The sequence below is a fragment of the Monodon monoceros genome, unplaced genomic scaffold (genome assembly GCF_005190385.1).
Source record: "Monodon monoceros isolate NGI ecotype Baffin Bay Population unplaced genomic scaffold, NGI_Narwhal_1 Super_Scaffold_21, whole genome shotgun sequence".
Taxonomy (NCBI): Eukaryota; Metazoa; Chordata; class Mammalia; order Artiodactyla; family Monodontidae; genus Monodon; species Monodon monoceros.
In genome coordinates, this window is record NW_021703778.1 from 121722385 (window position 1) to 121745104 (window position 22720).

At 37.8% G+C, this 22720-nt stretch overlaps 1 protein-coding gene across 1 annotated transcript in view; it reads right to left on the reverse strand.

Annotated features, from left to right (window-relative positions):
• The window catches only part of MDGA2 (MAM domain containing glycosylphosphatidylinositol anchor 2), an 826010-nt gene that overhangs the window by 264519 nt on the left and 538771 nt on the right, over positions 1 to 22720 (reverse strand). The window contains exon 6 of the mRNA XM_029239755.1: positions 6852 to 7121. Coding sequence (XP_029095588.1) covers positions 6852 to 7121 — 270 coding nt within the window. The remainder of the gene's footprint in view (positions 1 to 6851; positions 7122 to 22720) is intronic.

Consider the following 22720-nt stretch of genomic DNA (forward strand, 5'->3'; position numbering starts at 1 on the left):
TTTTATAAAAAGTGATTCATTCACTCAACATATATTTATTGAGAATCTACTATATGCTGAGTAATTTTTTAGATTCCAGGGATGTCACTGAGAAACACAACAAACTGATAAATTCTTTGTCACTATATACAGTGTCATGAAAGAGACAGGCAATACATTTTTAAAATATATAAAATAACTCCAGGTAGTTATGTGATAAGAAGAAACAACAGATCAACAGATCGTTCAAGGGATTAGGGGTTGATTATCTAAGATAGGGTAGTCAGGGAAGATATTTCCCAGAAGACGGTTTTTGAAAATTAACACCCCAGGCTGAAAGAACAGCAAATGTTTAAGTCCTGAGTTGTGAAAAAGAACAAGAAGAATAATGTGTCTAAAGCAGAGTGAGTAAAGAGGAAAGTGACATGAGATGACAATGAGAAATGTGAATTCCATTTTAGGTGAGATGGGAAGCTATGGGAGGAATCTGATCAGGGGAATGAGATGATTTCAATCACTCTAGCTCTTGTATGAATGTAACAGAGGTGGCTAGCTGTTGACCAAAATCCATGCCCTCTTATACCTGGCACACAGTGGTGTGACTATGTGCCTAAGGTCTAGCCAACAGAATGTGATTGGAACTAACACGCTTCTGGCCCATAAAAAGTCTCCCATGTGTGATCATTCAAGCTCTTTCCCACTTCCAGCTGACAGGGATGGAGGTAATACTCAGAACAACCTTAGCAGCCACAGTTTGAAGATGGCAGAAACATCATCACCCTAGGTGCATAATGACTGCACGGAATAGACTCTCTTACTCCTACACCCGCTCCCCCCCCCCCCCGCCCCAAAACCAATCATATACAACACCACTGCCAGCATCATCAACTAGGAAACACCCTAACTTTTTCATGAAAAAAAGCTAAAGTAATTTTGTTTTGAGTAATTACATGTATGGGTCTATTTGTTAACTCAGTCAAGTCTACCTTACCTAATACAGTGGCTAAGCAGCCCCTTCTAAAAGAGGGGCTGGACTGGAAAGAAGATTAATGAAAAGACTATTTTAATCAACTAGGGGAAATATACTGATAGTTGACACAAGGGTGGTAACAGTGAACTTGGCAAGATATGGTCAGATTCAGAGTATAGTTTGAAGATAGAACCAAAAGGACATACTGATGATCACATTTAAGAATATCAGCTAGAAATTTTGAAAATTCTTATAATCCTTCAATACTCTTGTGAAACCAGATAACAGAATAGACTTTTCCTGATTCACTTTTGACTGAGAACAAAATCCACAGAATTCCACGATGAGTGTAAGACAAATCTCCTTCTTATGCAGAATTTTCAAAGAAACTCCATTCTTTGATTCTTGGACTTTATAGAAATTAAGCACATAAAAAGTGGCAGAGACCAAATTTGTTTGGAAGGATATCTATGGATAAAACTGTGAGATGAAGCTTCTTCCAGGCCCAAGGCAGCAAGAGAGCCTGTCTATTTCATCTCAGTCCTAGTGAGGGGCTTTTCATGGGACCAGCCAAAGCTCTAAAATATTTTCCCTGAAATGATGCCTGACATATCTGAGGAAACCAAAACCTGTGTGACAACAGGATAGAGGTGGCTACATTGGAATCTGTGTGCTCTCACAGAATTTATTGGTAAGAGCTTCTGCTTACAGCTGTGAGTCACACACAGAAGGAGAGGTAGTATGGGCTTCTTGTCTTGGGCTCTGTTGAGTTGGCTACCTGGAGGAGACAGAGAAGCTCTCAGCAGAAAGGTGGTAGAGGTAGGGCATGAGATGCTCAGGGAATGTGGCACATCAGTGGTCTTGGGAGAATCCATGAGTAGAGAGTTCTCCTTGGTGCACACAGATGTGCATCTCTTCTAGGTAGAGGAATGTCTCAAGAGTCCATTAATGTGCCAAGGAAGAAAAAAAAATGTTTTATATAGAGAAGACCTTCGTACCCTGCCCCAAGCCAGGAAGGTCAGAATCTGGCTATCAGGTCAGGGATAGGGTGGTGGAGAGGAGGGTAGAGAATAGACAGACAAACAGGAAGAAGCCAACCACACCAGCCTCTGTCCCCTTTCCCACTGCAAGTCTCCAGCCCAAAGTGGACCCAAGCGGGGCAGGGGAGAAAATTTTACATTAAATCAGGTTTGGAGTTTCATTACTATTTTGGAACGTGTATCCAAAACACTGAACTAAATGCATGATTGTGACCTGAATGCACTGTAGGACTCTATTTCTAATAATGAACAAAAGAGTTATGGGGTCTGCCAACTTTTCTTCTGAAGCAGGGGAAGATTAAGCCACTGAATAAAATTTTTAAAGACCACAGGACACTAAGATACAGTAATGTCTTGGTCATGTTATGAACCATGTTTGCTCAAGACAGCGGCTCATTCAATTCATGACGGGAGAGAAATGTGGGCATTTCTAATTACAGTGACTCACAACAACAGAGAACTTTAGGTGGGAAAGTTTGGAAAGCCCTGACCTCAGGCCACCCCACATGTACCTAGGAAATCAACATAGTTTTCTTATCAAATGTATTAAGCAACTGCTTCTCTCCTGACTTGAGAGAAATGTGGCTCAATCACAGCAACTTCTTAAAGGATCATAAGAAAAGGCACTGCTGCTATATTTATGAATGCCTAACAAAATTTTAAAACATATGAGATTCTTCTTCAGTTTTGGAGCTTGTTATCTACATGGAGGATTATCTACGTTATTTAAAGTGTTCTTTTTTTTTTAAAGTCAAATGACACTTCAGAAATGTTTCTAGAGTTTTATTCCTGTCTGCATCCTACAATCTTATTTTGTTCATGGATATTCTCAAATGGCAGTGGGAATTCTATGCACAGGATATTGTCGTGCTTGTTCAGAAAACCTGGTCTGTGGATCTTGATCTAATTACAGAAAGGAATGGGGGGAAAATGAACCTAGAGCTCTGTTTTTGCTGTGTCCATGACACAGTTAATCTAAGACACTGCAGAGGTCTACAAATTCAGAAGACTTGAAAATAATTTCTTTGATATAATAAGAAGAAAACCGTTTTTCTTTAACTGAATTTCTTGGCTTTTGTGGCAGAAATCAAATGCCACATATTATTGTAGTAGTTTTTCTCCCCACAGTTTAACCTAGGACCCGTTAACCAAGGCTACTTCTATATTCAGTAAGATTACATACAAACTCAATTTTATGAATTATGTAAATGCCACTGCTGAGAGGTTCTACTGGTAATATAATATGACTATGCAAATGTACACTTCAGATATATTTAAGGCATAAAAAAGAAATTACAAATTGGAGAAGTACATTTTTAAGGCTCTATTTATTTTAGGCCATTCATGTCAAAACTGAAAACTGCCTTTTGTAAGAACACAGATGAAAAGTTCTAGATGAGATGGGGAGGAGCAAATCATTTTGGGAGCATCTATTGCTGTGAACTGAGTTAGTTCCTTATGGAGGGTACCTGAGCAACACCAACATTTTATGCTAGACATTTTGCCAGTTATACCGGGATTCAATATAGTTTCAGATGATCCTACGATCAAACTAGATTTAGAAAACCATAGTCATCAAAGACTGGGATGAAAACTGATTTAGAAGTTGGGTTGGTTCTGATTGTGAAGTTTTAGGAATAATTTAATCAATTGATTTTTATTTTATTTTCCTTTTTATGTATGCTAATGGGTGATATACAGTTTAAAAGAAAACCTAAGTATAACAAATCTGAAAGACTTCTTTCAATAACATTTGATCTCATAGGAAAACACTGTAGTAGCTCAATTGGCATGATGTTTTATTTTATAATGATACATAAAATAATGGTATATCTTGCAATTACTAAATATTGTATGGCTTACAATTTTGTAGCAGATAGTGCAGTATCCGCAGCGACTTTTTTTTTAAATTTTTATAAACAACAGCAATTTATTTATCACAATTCTAGAGGCTGGGAAGTCCAAGATCAAGGTGCCAGCAGGTTCAGTGTCTGGTGAAAACCCACTTCCTTGTTGATAGACTTTTTTTTTGGCTATAATTTCAAATGGTGAAAGGAGAAAGGCAGATTTCTTGGGCTTCTTTTTTTTTTTTTTTTAAATCCGTGTGGCTTGTGGGATTTTAGTTCCCTGGATTGAACCTGGGTTGGGCCTGTTTTATTAAGGATACTAATTCCATTCATGAGGGCTCTACCCTCACAACCTAATCACCTCCCAAAGGTCCAACCTCCTAATACTATCACCTTGGGGATTAGGATATAAACATATGAACTTTGCGGCGGGGGACAGGAACATTCAATCTATAGCAAGGTGCTATTGGAATGTGGTGGGTAGAGGCCAGGGATGCATCTAAACATCCTACAGTGCACAGAGCAGTTCCCACAAGAGAGAATTACCATCCTAAAATGTCAGTAGTGCCAAGGTTGAGAAACCCTGGTTCAGATTTATCTGACTGTTTACTTATGATTAGGTTCAGGTTTGACATTTTTTTGGTGAAAACCTACATAGGTGATATTGTGGCTTTTTAGTAAATCTCATCAGGAGGCTCTTCCTGTCAAATTGTCCCTTTTGGTGGTCCCTAAGTCTGATCATTTGGTTAGAGTGGAGACTGCTGAATCTCTCAACTGAAAAGCTACCTTTCCTGCTTTGTAGTTAGTAAAAACTACAAAGGGGTAGCTTGTAGTTTGGGGTGATACTTGGAGATCTTGTGAATATTTTATTGCCTCCAAATATTTTACCCAATAATTCAGCATCCATTGATAATCCTTGAACCAACTATTACACCGGGGATTGCAGAATGGTTGTTTTCTTTTATTCTACCATTCCTTCTATGATTTTTAGCTGGGATCCTTCTGTAAAGAAGAGCTTTTCATTTCTATTTTTCTTTTTCATTTTACTATTACTATGGACTAATGAAATTTTAATTTAACATATTACAAACCATTATCATCGTTAACGCATTTCAATGCTCAAATTGCCACTAATTTGGCCAACGGGAGTCACTTTAAGCTGTCTCCTATGTCCTTTTGACATTTCCCTTAGTCTTTGAGCTTTCCAAGATGCTTTATTATCTTTATTTTAACTTTTCATAGTTATTGACCACATTCCCCACACTGTACATCTCACACCCATGACTCATTTACTTTGCAACTGGAAGTTTGTACTTCTTAGTCTCTCTCACTTATTTCTTTCCTCCCCCACCCTTTTTTTAGCCTTCTTAGTCTTTGCTTTCTGGCACAAAATACGTCCCAGGCTCACCTTCTACTTTCCCAGCCCCTGCCCTGGAATCATCTATTTCTCCAAATGTTCTTTTTTTTTCTTTTCCCAAGGGGGCATAGTGTTTAGAACCAAGAACTGGGTGTCAGATATGTTCATTGCTACTAGAGTATCATACCACTAGATCTCTGTCCTTCTATATTTGTATCTTCCTTCTCCCACAGTGAGAACCCTGGTTCTCAATAAAAGCAATATGTATTTGTGCATTTGTTCTACCCTATAATATATATCCAAAATGGTTTGTGGATTACTCCCCAATAATGTTTTTATTAGCCCGTGGTTTATCCCTTCCTTTTGTGAAAAAATGAATACAGACAGAAGCACTTCCAGAATGGCATAATAAAGGTCTCTGAAAATCTGGTCCGCCATAAAAGCAACAAAAACACAGGCAAAAATGTCAAAAATCAACTTTTTCAGAATTCTGGAAATTAACCAAAGCCTTGATAAAATTCGAGAAGGATTTATTCAAGAAAAACAGCTAAAACTAGGTAAGAAAAGAAAGCTTTCTGGCATTTTAACTTACTCTATTCGCCTCCCCTTCTCCTTAGCTTTGCAGTAGACATGAAACTAGTAGCTATGAAATCCACAGTGTCTTGATTTACACTGTAACATCTTACAATATTTTGACTAGAGTATATTTTTGGCCAAGTAGCATATTTCTGATAGTTTGGGTGGTAACAGATAACTATGGTCACTAAAACCACCACAGTCTAGGTTCACAAAATCACAAGCATTTATCTCAATATACTCAATTATGTTTTGCTTCCATTATAATCCTTCATTAATGATACATTTTCATTTGCCTACTGGAAGAGTCCTCTCGGGCATATGGATGTCTATTTTAACTTTAGAGGCCTTGGTGACCATCCTCCATCCCCAGCCCAGGACCACACCAGGTAAAGTGAGACATGAAGATGCATATGCTTTCCTTGCACGGTGACTTCACCTTCTCTGAAATGGAAGGTTAGCATCTCTTCCACAGGCAGCACCAGCACACTAGCTAGAACATCACTGCTGTTGACTTAGTGAACCACCTTTTATATAAATTCCTCAAATAAACTTTACCTTTTACTAACTCTGACTTTTCCATGACCTTAGCTAATCTCAGTCTGTTAAAACTCTACCCAGCCTACATGACCTGATGCAAATGTCATTAGATATTCCCTAATAACCTCAGCCAGAAACTACTATAATTTTTATGTTTATAGCTTTTACTCATGCTTGCCAAACACTGCATCATATGGCTATAAATTGATATATATATTTTTTCACTATCTGAGAGTAGAATCCTTGAGTACAAGATAATGTTTTATAGATCTCTATGTAATCCCACAATTTAAAGCTCTGCATGTAATAGGGATTCAATAAATATTTATTAAACATTAAATTGGTGCATTTGTTAAATCCTTAAACTAATACACAATCTGTATAACAATGCATAATGCCCTATGCCACATTTGGATTTTAATCATTTTTTTTACTAAGAACATATTATAAAACTATTCCATAGTATCACTAAAAATATGTTATGAAAACTATTCAATGAAAATATAGAAATTTATGCTGTAACATTCTCTATGCAAACTTACCTCTCACAATGATGTTGGTAGACTTTTTTGCAGGGTTTCCCACATTATTATTGGCAATGCAGCTGTAAGTACCGGCATCTTCTGAGGTGATGGCAGGTATGGTTAAAGTTCCTCCAGTCAAAACAGTCTTTTCAGGCAGAGTCCCAAAGGACCTGACCCAAGTGAGAGAGGGTACAGGCTCTCCTCCTGTCGTAACACATACTAATGTTATGGCCTCTCCAGGATTTACAACTATAGGGTCATCCACCAAGAGTTTAATTGACGGAGATGCTAAAAGACATAAACAAAAGAACATGCACCTATTTAGATCTACTACAACTAGAGTAACAGTATGCTTTATATTTCCTCAAACAATTAAAATGAAACATTGTTCTCTTGTGCCAAAATCTTACTGTATTAATCAAGTTTAAATCATGTAGAATGGTTACTCATTTTAATTACATGTTATAAACCCATGGAATTGTTTTAAGATCTTACACATGGAGGAGGGAATTAAAAAATTTATGTATTCTTGGATTATTGTTCCAAAATTAGAATGACAAGACGGATTAAAGTTTTAAAACAAAAATCCCTTTCTCTTTTAATGCTGACAATCTCTTTTGTCCTTCCAGGTATAAATATTGCAGCTGTTTAGTCCTTGTATTTTCATGGTGAAGATTGTCATTTATTTAATTTTTGGATCATTCTGAGGTGAAATGATACATATTTTGCAACCTGAACACAACCAAGTAAGATAAAAGATCAATGGAGGTTTTTACTAAGCAGTGGGCCTGGTTTTTCATCTTGAAAGGAATAACAAAATCATGTAACTTAAAGCAGCCCCCATATTTCCTCTCTAACCTCTCTGTTCAGAAAGTTTAGGCAATGAGTTTTCATAACCACTGCTTTAAAACTTAGAAACAAATAAACCACTGTTCAAACACAGTCACCGAACTATGACAGCCACCACTCCAATGTTTGGGTTATAATAATCTCCCCAGTGAAAATAAGTTGTTTGCAACTTTTCAGGTAAAAAAAATTGTAGATAAATATCCATTCAATAAAAAATGCTGTATTACAGACTTTTCATCAAACACTCAAAGTAGAAACTGCATAAAAACTCTATTCACATACAGAACTTTTTTTTCTGCTTACACCACAGTGCCAGCCTATATAATGCATTCCTAAATAAAAACAGGGGGAATGCATTAGGCCAATGTTTGAGTTCACACATTCAGAAATATTTGATGTCAAAGTTAAAACTGAAATCTATCCATATTGGGAACACAAAGTGTTCAATTGTACTGTGCATTTTTTTTAGATATTAATTTCAGCTTAGAGTTGGAGAGTGCTTTTCTCAGAATAGAAGGTAAACTCCTTGTGTGATTCAATATTGTCTGCCTTGTTTGGATACAATGGAATACTACTCAACCATAAAAAAGATGAAAACTTGCCTTTTGGGACATGGATGGACCTTGAGAGTATTATGTAAGTGATGCTAAGTGAGATAAGTCAGAAAGACAAATACCATATGATCTCACTCATACTTGGAATATAAAAAACAAACAAAAACCCAAAATATATGTACAAACCAAATGAAACAAAAACAAACATGTAGATACAGAGAACAGACTAGTGGTTACCAGAGGGAAAGGAGCAGGGGGAGGGTGAAATGAGTAAAGGGGATCAACTTTATGGTGACTGATGAAAACTAAATTTTTGACGGTGACCATGCTGTAGGGTACAAAGAAGTAGAAATATAATGTTGTACACATGAGACTTATATAATATTATTAGTCAATGTTGCCTCAATAAAAAATAAATTTGAAAAGACTCCAGAGGAGAGCAAGAAGACAACTCCATATTATAATTATGGTTCTGTGGAATAGGTATGGAATGCCTGGAGGACCTTTTTAAACATCATTGTTGCATGCTGGCCCTTCTAACGTCATCTTAAGGGACACAGAAGTTTCCAAAGTATCTTAATTGCCCTTGTGAGATGTTGACTTGAAATTATGAATATCTATGATAAACCTGTTGGGGAATTCACAAAATGAAAATAAGAGGCAAAATGCATTCCAATTTGGTAGAAAAGAAAGCATCTCAAAGAGTTATTTAATATTGTTAAACTGATAAAAAAGAAACTACTAATTAAATATTTTAAAAATAGATATTATACTTAATTATTGACATAGCATTATGAACAAGTAAAAGAAATCCCTATAGCTTAGTGTGAGGTAAATAATATAATCTTACAAAGCTATTTAGTTAAAATAGAATTGTAGACAGTCCAACAGTTATATTAGTAAAACTCATTTGTTTTACATCATGTTTTAGTAAAATTAAAAGTCCCAAGGCCTAAGGGCCATTAATAGTCTATGTTTAGATTATGGAAACACACAGTGGTGACATTAAGAAATATTTGTCCCTGAAATTGACTTGTGTAAGGATGAGTTGTTTTTCTATTAGATAGACAATATTTAAAGAAAAAAGTTCAAGAGAATTTCAAAGCTCATAAAATAATATATAAATAACAAGAGACCACTGTTTTACCTATAGTGCATTGCAGAAGTGTATTCACAATCTTATTAAAAATTCTCTTTTCCAAATCTAAATTGAAAACAGCGCACTGTCCAACTTAGTTTTATTAAAGATGGCATTATTTCTCTGATAATCCCTGATGTTAAAAATATCCCACAAAGACCCCCCCAAATGGGCTAATGCTTTCAAGACTTTAAGAATTCTCATACATATTTTAGTAACAAAATTTTATAGCTTTAAATTCTAAAGAGATAAAGGTGAAACTGTCATTTTGTTCTAGCATCTTATGTTTGATTCTGTAAATATCAGCTTTTTTAAACTATGAGGCTATGTTTAAGAACCATAGGGTCATTGGATTCATCAAGCTTAAGTGTAAATCATGCCATAGAGAAAAAAAATTGAAGTAGGAAAAACATAAAAAAAATTTTTGTGTATTATTAAAAATATTTTAAGAAGATATTTCATCCTAGGCTAGTTAAGTCCCTTGCTATAAGCTTCCACAGCCCCCTTATTTTCCCTTTCATATCACATCTTATAACATTAGCCAGGCTTCCACTATGGCTCTTCAGACAGAAGCATCATGACTGCGTTCTCTGAAATATGGCCTGATAGTTGAATGGTAAGAGCACAAATTCTGGAGAACAATACCTGCTTTCTTGATTCTGCTATTATTTAATAACTGTGTGCACTTGGGCTAGTTCTTCTACTCCTGAGTGCCTCAGTTTTCCACTGTTGAAATGGAGGAAAATAATTACCTGTCTTACAGAGGTGAGATGATTTTAACACGTGTTAAGTGCTTACAATAGTACCTAGTACAAAACATGCACAGAAAAAGCATTTTATTTTGTCATTATTTTCATTACCACCCCCATAGCCTCGTCCTGTGCTTGTACAGTTACTGTGCTTAATAAATATTGGTAAGGCAAATCAATAAGTGGGCAAATGAATAAATGAATGACTAGTGTAAAAAATGTAGTCACTAAACGATATAATTTTTATATTTGACTCTGATGCATTTGACAGAGATATTTTAAAACCATTTTGATTTTTGGAGGTCCTACGCCATATCACAAAAAACATATTTAAATATACCCATACATTTTAAGGACACATAATAAAACATTTATTAATTTTGTTTTATTGATATATTTTAATTTGTAAGTTGAAACTATTGTTTTTCAAGATTAATTTTAGTAGTGCCTTTAAAATCTTATAGGCAGGGAAACCTTCAAGATGGCACAAGAGTAAGACGTGGAGATCATCTTCCTCCCCGCAAATACATCAGAAATACATCTACATGTGGAACAACTCCTACAGAACACCTACTGAATGCTGGCAAAAGACCTCAGACCTCCCAAAAGGGAAGAAGCTCCCCACATACCTGGGTAGGGCAAAAGAAAAAAGAATAAACAGAGACAAGAGAAGAGGGACGGGACCTGCACCAGTGGGAGGGAGCTGTGAAGAAGGAAAAGTTTCCACACAGTAGGAAGACCCTCCACTGGCGGAGACGGCGGGTGGCGGGGGGGAAGCTTTGGAGCCACGGAGGAGAGCACAGCAACAGGGGTGCAAAGGGCAAAGCGGAGAGATGCTTGCACAGAGGATCAGTGCCGACCAGCACTCACCAGCCCGAGAGGCTTGTCTGCTCACCCCGGCCAGGACAGGCTGGGGCTGGGAGCTGAGGCTCGAGTTCTGGAGGTCAGATCGCAGGGAGAGGACTGGGGCTGGCTGCGTGAACACAGCCTGAACGGGGCTAGTGCGCCACAGCTAGCCGGGAGGGAGTTCGGGAAAACGTCTGGACCTGCCTAAGAGGCAAGGGACCATTGTTTTCAGGTGCGCGAGGAGAGGGGATTCAGAGCACAGACTAAATGAGGTCCAGAGATGGGCGCGAGCGCGGCTATCAGTGCAGACAGCAGAGACAGGCATGAAACGCTAAGGCTGCTGCTGCAGCCACCAAGAAGCCTGTGTGCCAGCACAGGTCACTATCCACACCTCCCCTCCCGGGAGACTGTGCAGCCCGCCGCTGCCAGGGTCCCGTGATCCAGGGACAACTTCCCCGGGAGAACACACGGCACACCTCAGGTTGTTGCCACATCACACGGGCCTGCTGCAGGCTCGACCCGCACTCCGTGCCCCTCCCTCCCCACCCGGCCTGAGTGATCCAGAGCCCCCTAATCAGCTGCTCCTTTAACCCCCTCCTGTCTGGGCGGGAAACAGACGCCCTCAGGCGACCTACGCACAGAGGCGGGTCCAAATCCAAAGCGGAATCCCAGGAGCTGTGCCAACAAAGAAGAGAAAGGGAAATTTCTCCCAGCAGCCTCAGGAGCAGCAGATTAAATCTCCACAATCAACTTCATGTACCCTGCATCTGTGGAACACGTGAATAGACAACGAATTATCCCAAATTGAGGCAGTGACACTGGGAGCAACAATATATATATTTTTTTCCTTTGTTTCTTTTTGTGAGTGTGTATGTGTATGCTTCTGTGTGTGATTTTGTCTGTATAGCTTTGCTTTTACCATTTGTCCTAGGGTTCTGACTGACCTTTTTTTTTTTTAAGTATAGTTTTTAGCGATTGTTATCACTGGTGGATTTGATTTTTGGTTTGGTTGCTCTCTTCTTTCTTTCTTTTGTTTAAATTACTTTTTAATTTTTTGACTTTTAATAATTATTTTTTATTTTAATAACTTTATTTTATTTATTTATTTTTTTTGTTTCTCTGTTTCTTTTTTTCTCCCTTTTATTTCTGAGCCGTGTGGATGACAGAGTCTTGGTGCTCTGGCCGGGTGTCAGTCCTGTGCCTCTGAGGTGGGACAGCCGAGTTCAGGACATTGGTCCACCAGAGACCTCCCAGCTCCACATAATATCAAACAGCGAAAATCTCCCAGAGATCTCCATCTCAACACCAGCACCCAGCTTCACTCAACGACTAGCAGGCAACAATGCTGGACACCGTATGCCAAACACTAGCAAGACAGGAACACAACCTCACCCATTAGCAGAGAGGCTGCCTAAAATTATAATAAGGTCACAGACACAAGAAAACAAACCACTGGACATGGACCTGGCCACCAGAAAGAAAAGATACAGCCTCATCCACCAGAACACAGGCGCTAGTCCCCTCCATCAGGAAACCTACACAACGAACTGAACCAACCTTAGCCACTGAGGGCAGACACCAAAAACAACAGGAACTATGAAACCACAGCCTGCAAAAAGGAGACCCAAACACAGTAAGTTAAGCAGAATGAGAAGACAGAGAAGCACATAGCACATGAAGGAGCAAGGTAAAAACCCACCAGACCAAACAACTGAAGGGGAACTAGGCAGTCTACCTGAAAAAGAATTCAGAGTAATGATAGTAAAGATGGTCCAAATTTGTGGAAATAGAATGGAGAAAATACAAGAAACGTTTAACAAGGACCTAGAAGAACTAAAGGGCAAACAAACAATGATGAACAACACAATAAGTGAAATTAAACATTCTCTAGAAGAAATCAATAGCAGAATACCTGAGGCAGAAGAACGGATAAGTGACCTGGAAGATAAAACAGTGGAAATAACTACTGCAGAGCACAATAAAGAAAAAAGAATGAAAAGAATTGAGGACAGTCTCAGAGACCCCTGGGGTAACATTAAATGCACCAACATTCGAATTATAAGGGTCCCAGAAGAAGAAGAGAAAAAGAAAGGGACTGAGAAGATATTTGAAGAGATTATACTTGAAAACTTCCCTAATATGGGAAAGGAAATAGTTAATCAAGTCCAGGAAGAGCAGAGAGTCGCATACAGGATAAATCCAAGGAGAAACATGCCAAGACACATATTAATCAAACTATCAAAAATTAATACAAAGAAAAAATATTAAAAGCAGCAAGGGAAAAACAACAAATAACATATTAGGGATTCCCCATAAGTTTAACAGCTGATCTTTCAGCAGAAACTCTGCAGGCCAGAAGGGAGTGGTAGGACATAATTAAAGTGATGAAGGAGAAAAATCTACAACCAAGATTACTCTACCCAACAAGGATCTCAGTCAGATATGATGGAGAAATTAAAACCTTTACAGACAAGCAAAACCTAAGAGAATTCAGCACCACCAAACCAGCTTTACAACAAATGCTAAAGGGACTTCTCTAGGCAGGAAACACAAGAGAAGGAAAACACCTACAATAACAAACCCAAAACAATTAAGAAAATGGGAATAGGAACATACATATCAATAACTACCTTAAATGTAAATGGATTAAATGCTTCAACCAAAAGACACAGACTGGCTGAATGGATCCAAACAAAAGACCCGTATATATGCTGTCTACAAGAGACCCACTTCAGACCTAGGGACGTATACAGACTGAAAGTGAGGGGATGGAAAAAGATACTCCATGCAAATGGAAATCAAAAGAAAGCTGGAGTAGCAATTCTCATATCAGACAAAATAGACTTTAAAACAAAGACTATTACAAGAGACAAAGAAGGGCACTACATAATGATCAAGGGATCAATCCAAGAAGAAGATATAACAATTGTAAGTATTTATGCACCCAACTTAGAGCACCTTAATACATAAGGCAAATGCTAACAGCCATAAAAGGGGAAATTGACAGGAACACAATCATAGTAGGGAACGGTAACACCCCACTTTCACCACGGAAAGATCATCCAACTGAAAATAAATAAGGAAACACAAGCTTTAAATGATATATTAAACAAGATGGACTTAAGTGATATTTATAGGCCATTCCATCCACAAACAACAGAATACACTTTCTTCTCAAGTGCCCATGGAACATTCTCCAGGATAGATCATATCTTGGGCCACAAATCAAGCCTTGGTAAATTTAAGAAAATTGAAATCATATCAAGTATCTTTTCTGACCACAATGCTCTGAGACTAGATATCAATTACCGGAAAAAATCTATAAAAAATACAAACACAGGGGGACTAAACAATACACTTATTAATAACCAGGAGATCAATGCAGAAATCAAAGAGGAAATCAAAAACTACCTAGAAACAAATGACAATGAAAACATGATAACCCAAAGCCTATGGGATACAGCAAAAGCAGTTCCAAGAGGGAAGTTTATAGCAATACAATCTTACCTCAAGAAACAAGAAACATACCAAATAAACAACCTAACCTTACACCTAAAGCAATTAGATAAAGAAGAACAAAAAACTCCCAAAGTTAGCAGAAATAACAAAATCATAAAGATCAGATCAGAAAGAAATGAAGGAACCAATAGCAAAGATCAGTAAAACTAAAAGCTGGTTCTTTGAGAAGATAAACAAAATTGATAATACATTAGCCAGACTCATCAACAAAAAAAAGGAGGAAGACTCAAATCAATAGAATTAGAAATCAAAAAGGAGAGTTGACAACTGACACTGCAGAAATACAAAGGATCATGAGATTACTACAGCAACTATATGCCCGTAAAATGGACAACTTGGAAGAAATGGACTAATTCTTAGAAAAGCACAAGGTGCCAATACTGAACCAGGAAGAAACAGAAAATATAAACAGACCAATCACAAGCACTGAAATTTAGACTGTGATGAAAAATCTTCCAACAAACAAAAGCCCAGGACCAGATGGCTTCACAGGCAAACTCTATCAAACATTTATAGAATAGCTAACACCTATCCTTCTGAAACTCTTCCAAAATATAGCAGAGGGAGGAACACCTCCAAACTCATTCTATGAGACCACAATCACCCTGTTACCAAAACCAGACAAAGATGTCACAAAGAACGGAAACTACAGGCCAATATCATGATGAACATAGAGGCAAAATCCTCAACAAAATACTAGCAAACAGAATCCAACAGCACATTAAAAGGATTATACATCATGATCAAGTGGGATTTATTCCAGGAATGCAAAGATTCTTCAGTATATGCAAATTTATCAATGTGATACACCATATTAACAAATTGAAGGAGAAAAACCATATAATTATCTCAATAGATGCAGAAAAAGCTTTCAATAAAATTCAACACCGATTTATGATAAAAACCCTCCAGAAAGTAGGCACAGAGGGAACTTACCTCAACACAGTAGAGGCCATATATGACAAACCCACAGCCAACATCATCCTCAATGTGAAAAACTGAAACCATTTCCACTAAGATCAGGAACAAGACAAGGTTGCCCACTGTCACCCACTATTATTCAACATTGTTTTGGAAGTTTTAGCCACAGAAATCAGAGAAGAAAGAGAAATAAAAGGAATCCAAATTGGAAAAGAAGTAAAGCTGTCACTGTTTGCACATGACATGATACTATACATAGAGAATCCCAAAGATGCTACCAGGAAACTACCAGAGTTAATCAATGAATTTCATAAAGTAGCAGCATACAAAATTAATGCGCAGAAATCTCTTGCATTCCTATATACTAACAATGAAAAATCTGAAAGAGAAATTAAGGGAACACTCCCATTTACCATTACAACAAAAAGAATAAAATACCTTGGAATAAACCTACCTAAGGAGACAAAAGAACTGCATGAAGAAAACTATAGACACTGATGAAAGAAATTAAAGATGATACAAACAGATGGAGAGATATACCATGTTCTTGGATTGGAAGAACGAACATGGTGAAAATGACCATGCTACTCATAGGAATCTACAGAGTCAAAGTAATCCCTATCAAAGTACCACGGACATTTTTCACAGAACTAGAACAAAAAATTTCACAATTTGTATGGAAACACAAAAGACCCCGAATAGCCAAAGCAATCTTGAGAAAGAAACACGGAGCTGGAGGAATCAGGCTCCCTGACTTCAGACTATACTATAAAACTACAGTAATTAACAGAGTATGGTACTTGCACAAAAACAGAAATATAGATCACTGGAACAGGATAGAATGCCCAGAGATAAACCCACGCACATATCGTCACCTTATTTTTGATAAAGGAGGCAAGAATAAACAATGGAGAAAAGACAGCCTCTTCAATAAGTGGTGCTGGGAAAACTGCACAGCTAAATGTAAAAGAATGAAATTAGAACACTCCTGAACACTATACACAAAAATAAACTCAAAATCGATTAAAGACCTAAATGTAATGCCAGACACTCTAAAACTCTTAGAGGAAAACATGGGCAGAATACTCTATGACACAAATGACAACAAGATCCTTTTTGACCCACCTCCTAGAGAAATGGAAATAAAAACAAAAATAAAATGGGACCCAGCTAAACTCAAAAGCTTCTGTACAGCAAAGGAAACCATAAACAAGATGAAAAAACAACCCTCAGAATGGGAGAAAATATGTGCAAATGAAGCAACTGAAAAAGGATTAATCTCCAAAATTTACAAGCAGCTCGTGCAGCTCAATATCAAAAAAACAAACAACCCAATCCAAAAATGGGCAGAAGACCTAAATAGACATTTCTCCAACGAAGACATACAGATTGCCAACAAACACATGAAGGAATGCTAAACATCATTTATCATTAGAGAAATGCAAATGAAAACTACAATGAGGTGTCACCTCACACCAGTCAGAATGGCCATCATCAAAAAATCTCCAAACAATAAATGCTGGAGAGGGTGTGGGAAAAGGGAACCCTTTTGCACTGTTGGTGGGAATGTAAATTGATTAAAAACCTAAAAGTAGAACTACCATATGACCCAGCAATCCCACCCTTGGGCATATACCCTGAGAAAACCATAATTCAAAAAGAGTCATGTACCACAATGTTCAATGCAGCTCTATTTATTATAGCCAGGACATGGAAACAACCTAAGTGGCCATCAATAGATGAATGGATGAAGAAGATGTGGCACATATATACAATGGGATATTACTCAGCCATAAAAAGAAAGGAAATGGAGTTATTTGTAGTGAGGTGGTTGGACCTAGAGTTTGTCATAGAGAGTGAAGTAAATCAGAAAGAGAAAAACAAAAACTGTATGCTAACAAATATACATGGTATCTAAAAAAAAAAAAAGGTCATGAGGAACCTAGGGGCAGGACAGGAATATAGATGCAGACCTACTAGAGAATGGGCTTGAGGACACACGGAAGATGAAGGTTAAGCTGGGACAAAGTGAGAGAGTGGCATGGACATCTATACACTACCAAATGTAAAATCAATAGCTAGTGGGAAGCAGCCGCATAGCACAGGGAGATCAGCTCGGTGCTTTGTGACCACTTAGAGGGGTGGGATAGGGAGGGTGGGAGGGAGGGAGGGAGGGAGATGCAAGAGGGAAGAGATATGGGGATATATGTATACGTATAGCTGACTCACTTTGTTATAAAGCAGAAACTAACACACCATTGTAAAGCAATTATACTCCAAAAAAGGTGTTAAAAAAATAGATAAATCAGACACAGAGAGACAAAAAAAAAGCTCATAGGCAAAAGTGAAGTGCAAGTAAATGCTAGTTTTTTATACTGCTCTTAAACTCTCCAACACCACCTTGAGTCCATGCATTATGTTTCTTTTCCTGCACTTATACAGGTAATTAGGAAATTAAGAAAGATTAATCTCATTGCAGTAAATCATGTATGTGGTTGAGTGTTCATTAAATATCTATTGCATGTTTTGGTTGAATTATCCCATCACTATGTAAGAATAAACATGTAAAGCCATAGAGATCATCAGCTTCCTTATAACCATGAGACAAGAGCATTGTTCTAAAACATACTGCAGGATCTAGATAGCCAGTCATTCTTCACAGCAACATATCAGAGACAGATTACTATTTGAAGCTCATTTTAAGTAATAATGAAATAAAACAGAGAAGTTGAAAAGGGACAAGAGAAACACTGAGTGGACAGTATGTTAATTTTTATTTGGGATGTTCATCGAACCAAAGTAAAAAGTAGAAAAAGGTGAAATACATAAAGTAAAAAAGTAAATCTATCAAGTGAAGCATCTATAGTATATTTTATTTATTTATTATTATTATTTTTTTTTGCGGTACACGGGCCTCTCACTGTTGTGGCCTCTCCCGTTGTGGAGCACAGGCTCCGGATGCACAGGCTCAGCGGCCATGGCTCACGGGCCCAGCCGCTCCGCGGCATGTGGGATCTTCCCAGACTGGAGCATGAACCCGTGTCCCCTGCATCGGCAGGCGGACTCTCAACCACTGCGCCACCAGGGAAGCCCTACAGTATATTTTAAAAATCATAGATTATTGTAAACATGTTTTATACTTATTGCCAAAACATGGCTCAAATTACATAAAAATTATTCCAACTAAGTCTGCTTTTAATATGACACATGCACAGACATACACCACCAGCTATAAACATTCTCTATGTATACAGTGCTCATAAAAAAAGTGTCCATCAGACTATCCGAATGAGAATCTTGCCAGCACTCAACGATGGAAGGCATGCGTCACCACAGCAGTTATCTTGGAGACTTGGCTACTTTAAGATCAGTATGTCAACATTCTAGCATGCTTGATGTTCTCTGTGGTGGAAATACGAGAGATAGATAGATAGATCTATAAATTATTCGTCCTGGGAGGGATGTGACGAAGTAGAATGACAGAAAAAGAAAGAGAAAGAAAGGGAAAAGAAGGGAAGGGAAATGAAAGAGAGGAGAGACCAAATAGTCTGTGGTTTTTATTTTCCAAAATCCTAAACCTTCAATAACTACAACACGGAAAGTATATTTTAGGAAATATCTCTGAGGAAGAGAATTCTTCCCATGTTCCCTTCAGTTCCTCCCCTCCTGGCCAACAAAAAGAAAGTTTTCTTGGGCTAAGCAACAGTTACTTCAGTTGGTCTGAGACAGAGAGGACTGGCTTCTTGACTCCCGCACCAAATCCTGAACATCTGCATATTCAAGAGCAGAGGGGATGCGTGTGTCCCTTTCTGCTTTGAGGTCACTAAGTATGACTGGCTACACAGACAGGCCATAGTGAGTCTCATGGGAAAGGCTCCATGCCTCAGGGGAACAGCCCCAGCCCCACACAATGGAATGGAAGAAGCAGAGAGATGGGCCAGAACTGAATGTGGCAAGACAATACGAGTGAGGGAGATCTTAGATGATACGTGCCTGTCAAAAGATCCAGATCTCATGCCCCACACCTTGGTATAATATAGCACCCCCTAGAATTTAAATAAAATCTCATGGAAATGGGAACTCCACGTTGACTGAGATACAATTTCTGAAATTATGGCAGAATAGGTAGTTGAAATAAAAATGAAGTTGAATTATAGAATAATAAAGATATATTTCTTTCAAACCTGAGTTTGTAGACTGGGATTCATGACCATTAATTTTAAAGTCAGTTCCTCATGAGGTCTTCTGGATATGTAATACGAAGATTTAGTTTGGGGTTAATTAAGAATACATTCTGTAGGAAGAAAATACTATTGTATTGGTGGGTTTGTTTTGGCTACTACCTAACATAACAGCTAGCTGAAGATAAATATGGTTTAAAAAAATTGAAAACAATGTAGTGCTAATCATCTTTATATTTTTAGAGATTTGGCTCTCCATGGATCTGGGCCTTTTAATTTTTAAAAAGGAACTTAGTTTTTCACCCCCGACGCTTCGATTAAATTGATATGAAATAGTTAACTACGGTAAAAGCTGCCAGTTGCCTTGAGTTAGAGATAATCTGAGACATATGATTCTTTGATTGGAAGGAACTTGAATACTGAGTCACAGAGAAAAATCACAAGGAAGGAAGAACATGAAAAAACAAACAAAACCCCGCCCCAAACCAATAAAACAACAATAAAAAAAACCCCACCAGAATGAACTCCAATAAAAAATCCTCAGCTAGGATGGTATTTGTCTTATTTTGAATCCTCCCAAAAGCAGGTCCTAATATAAGAAAATAGTTCATTTGGGTGGAGATCGCAGGAAGAATACTGAAGGAGAAGGGAAGAGACAAACAAAGGGAGAAAACCCAGTAATGGAGCACTAATGAGTGGTTGTCACTGTGAGAAACCTGACTCCCTGCTGCTGGGGACCCTTTGGAAAACTAGATAGAACACATCTCAGAACTCTCCCTCTGGAAAGTGAGGAGGCTGGCTGGGGTATTTACCTACCAACTCCTGTCCTTCATTAGTTAAGGATTATTCTATGGGTCTTAACTTACCAGCCTTCTGCATTGGCTGAACACATTGTTGAGTCCAGCGAAAGTTTTCAAACAGAAGGATATTGAATCGAATCTGTCAAAAGAAACTACAATAACCTCCAGAACAGGCTAAGAGGAGAAAACAGGGCACTCACAGTGTCTGCTAGGACACCCTTTCCATGTAAATTCAATGATCAGTAGTTGGCCACATGGAGATAAGGTGAAAAGGCTAAAGAAAGAATAAGGAAGAAATCAGTGGTGAGTAGGGGCACCTTTACCCATCAGGATATAAACACAAAATAAAATAAGTAAGAGCACACCATGAACAAAAGGAAGAGGAAGTAAAAATATATACAATTAACTTTCTGCTTCTTTTCCATGGCCGTACATTTTTTAAACTAAAATATACACATGATAGACAAACCAAGTCCAGCTTCTATATGGAGCGACATGCTATGTTTACAGATTCAAAGAATAGAAAAAAGTTTCTCTTGCAAAAAGAAGTCATTTCACTAAGATACAAGAATCACTGTATTTTCATGCATTTCACTGGAATTCGTTTTCAACAGATGTTTCACTGAAATACAGGTAGCAATGGACATTTCACATGATAAAAATGAGAGAATATATTAGAAGTTGATTTGAAAATTCAAAATAATCCACGCATATAGTTGAAGTTATTATTCAAATATTATCATTATTGACAAATTGATTGATTCTCATGAAGCCCAGGAATGATATAATATTAGGAAATTCTATTTAAAACAATGTTCCAGGATATGGCAATATTTGAAATAGTATTCATAAATAGTCTCTAATGCAAGAGAGAGCCTTTGCTATAGATACTGAAGCTAACAAGCATTTTTCATTTTTTTAATGTTCAAAGGACAGATAGTTCTGCAAATGATTGAGGAGGCAGAGTAAATATGTTCCTTCATGGAAAATTGCATAAAAGTTTCCTAGAAGAGACCTACTGCATAATGCCATGAGTTCCAAAAATGGCTTCCCTAGATGGGTTTTGTTTGATTGGCACAATATTATTTATTGTTTGTTGTTGTTATCATTATTAGGAATAAATGTCTTTAGGTATTGTTTGGTCTCCCCAGTATAACACATTTCAACATATTCATTTAATAAGTATTTATTGAGCACCTACTATGTATCAAGGCCTGTGATAGGCACTTGGGATATAATGGTGAACAAAACAGCCCAAGAATTCCTGCACTCAGAATCTTACATCCTAATAGGATGAGAACCAGCCTTCTCCCCATGACTCCCATTGTCTTGGGTGACTTCACATATTTACATCACCTCCCTGTTCTCTGAAGTCATGTGCATTTATGATCCCTGACCAGAATATTTATGCCATCACAGCATAATGAGTAAAGAAATCTGGGGACTCCCTTGTGGCCCAGTAGCTAAGACTCCATGCTCCCAGTGCAGGGGGCCCAGGTTTGATCCCTGGTCACACCCAGTGCAGCCAAATAAATAAATAAATATTAAAAAAAAAATTGCCAAAAGATATCTTCAATGAAATCAGACTTTACAAGTTATAATGAGTGTTATTTACATTTGAATCTAGTCATTAAACAAGATAAACAGAAAAACTAGAACTGGAACTTGTGTTCCAAGGTGAGCAAAAGATAAAGTCAAAAGCTTATTTCAGTCGATAAGTTATGCCAATAGTTGGGGTACTAGTACTTAATGGCCTAAAAACTCTTCATAAATATTGTTAAAACATGATGAAGAAGAACTTTATTACCACTTACATCTCCCTCCCTTGGCCAACAATCCCTTAATGTTCCTTCCAACAGGTGAAATCTTGGCAAAGCAAGGTCTCATTCAAGTTCACCAGAAACTGAGCATTATCTGCAGCTGCAGCAGAATCCCAGAGGGTCATCACTCGTGGAGAGAAAATCCAAGCTAAGTACTTCCAACCAAGAAACTTGCTGTCCGTGGAATTTTCCTGTTCTTCATGGAAGATACCAGGTTTTTAGGAATAGTGCCAGTTTGCAAAGATGTCCTCCTCACAAAATCAACAAGGCATGAACTTGCTATTCCTGCTGCCTGGGATTCTCTTCCAGTGCTTATTCACCTGGTAAACCACTTTACCACGGTCAAGTGTCAATATCAGTTTTCTACCAAATTCTTAGTTTTTGTACAAGGCAATTGAATTCCTTCCTCTTTTGTATATGCATAGTGGCTTATTATAGCTTCCCACACACACCCCTCCCCACATACCTTAGCCACCATTAGAACATTTACCTTCGCCTTTCACTGCGCGA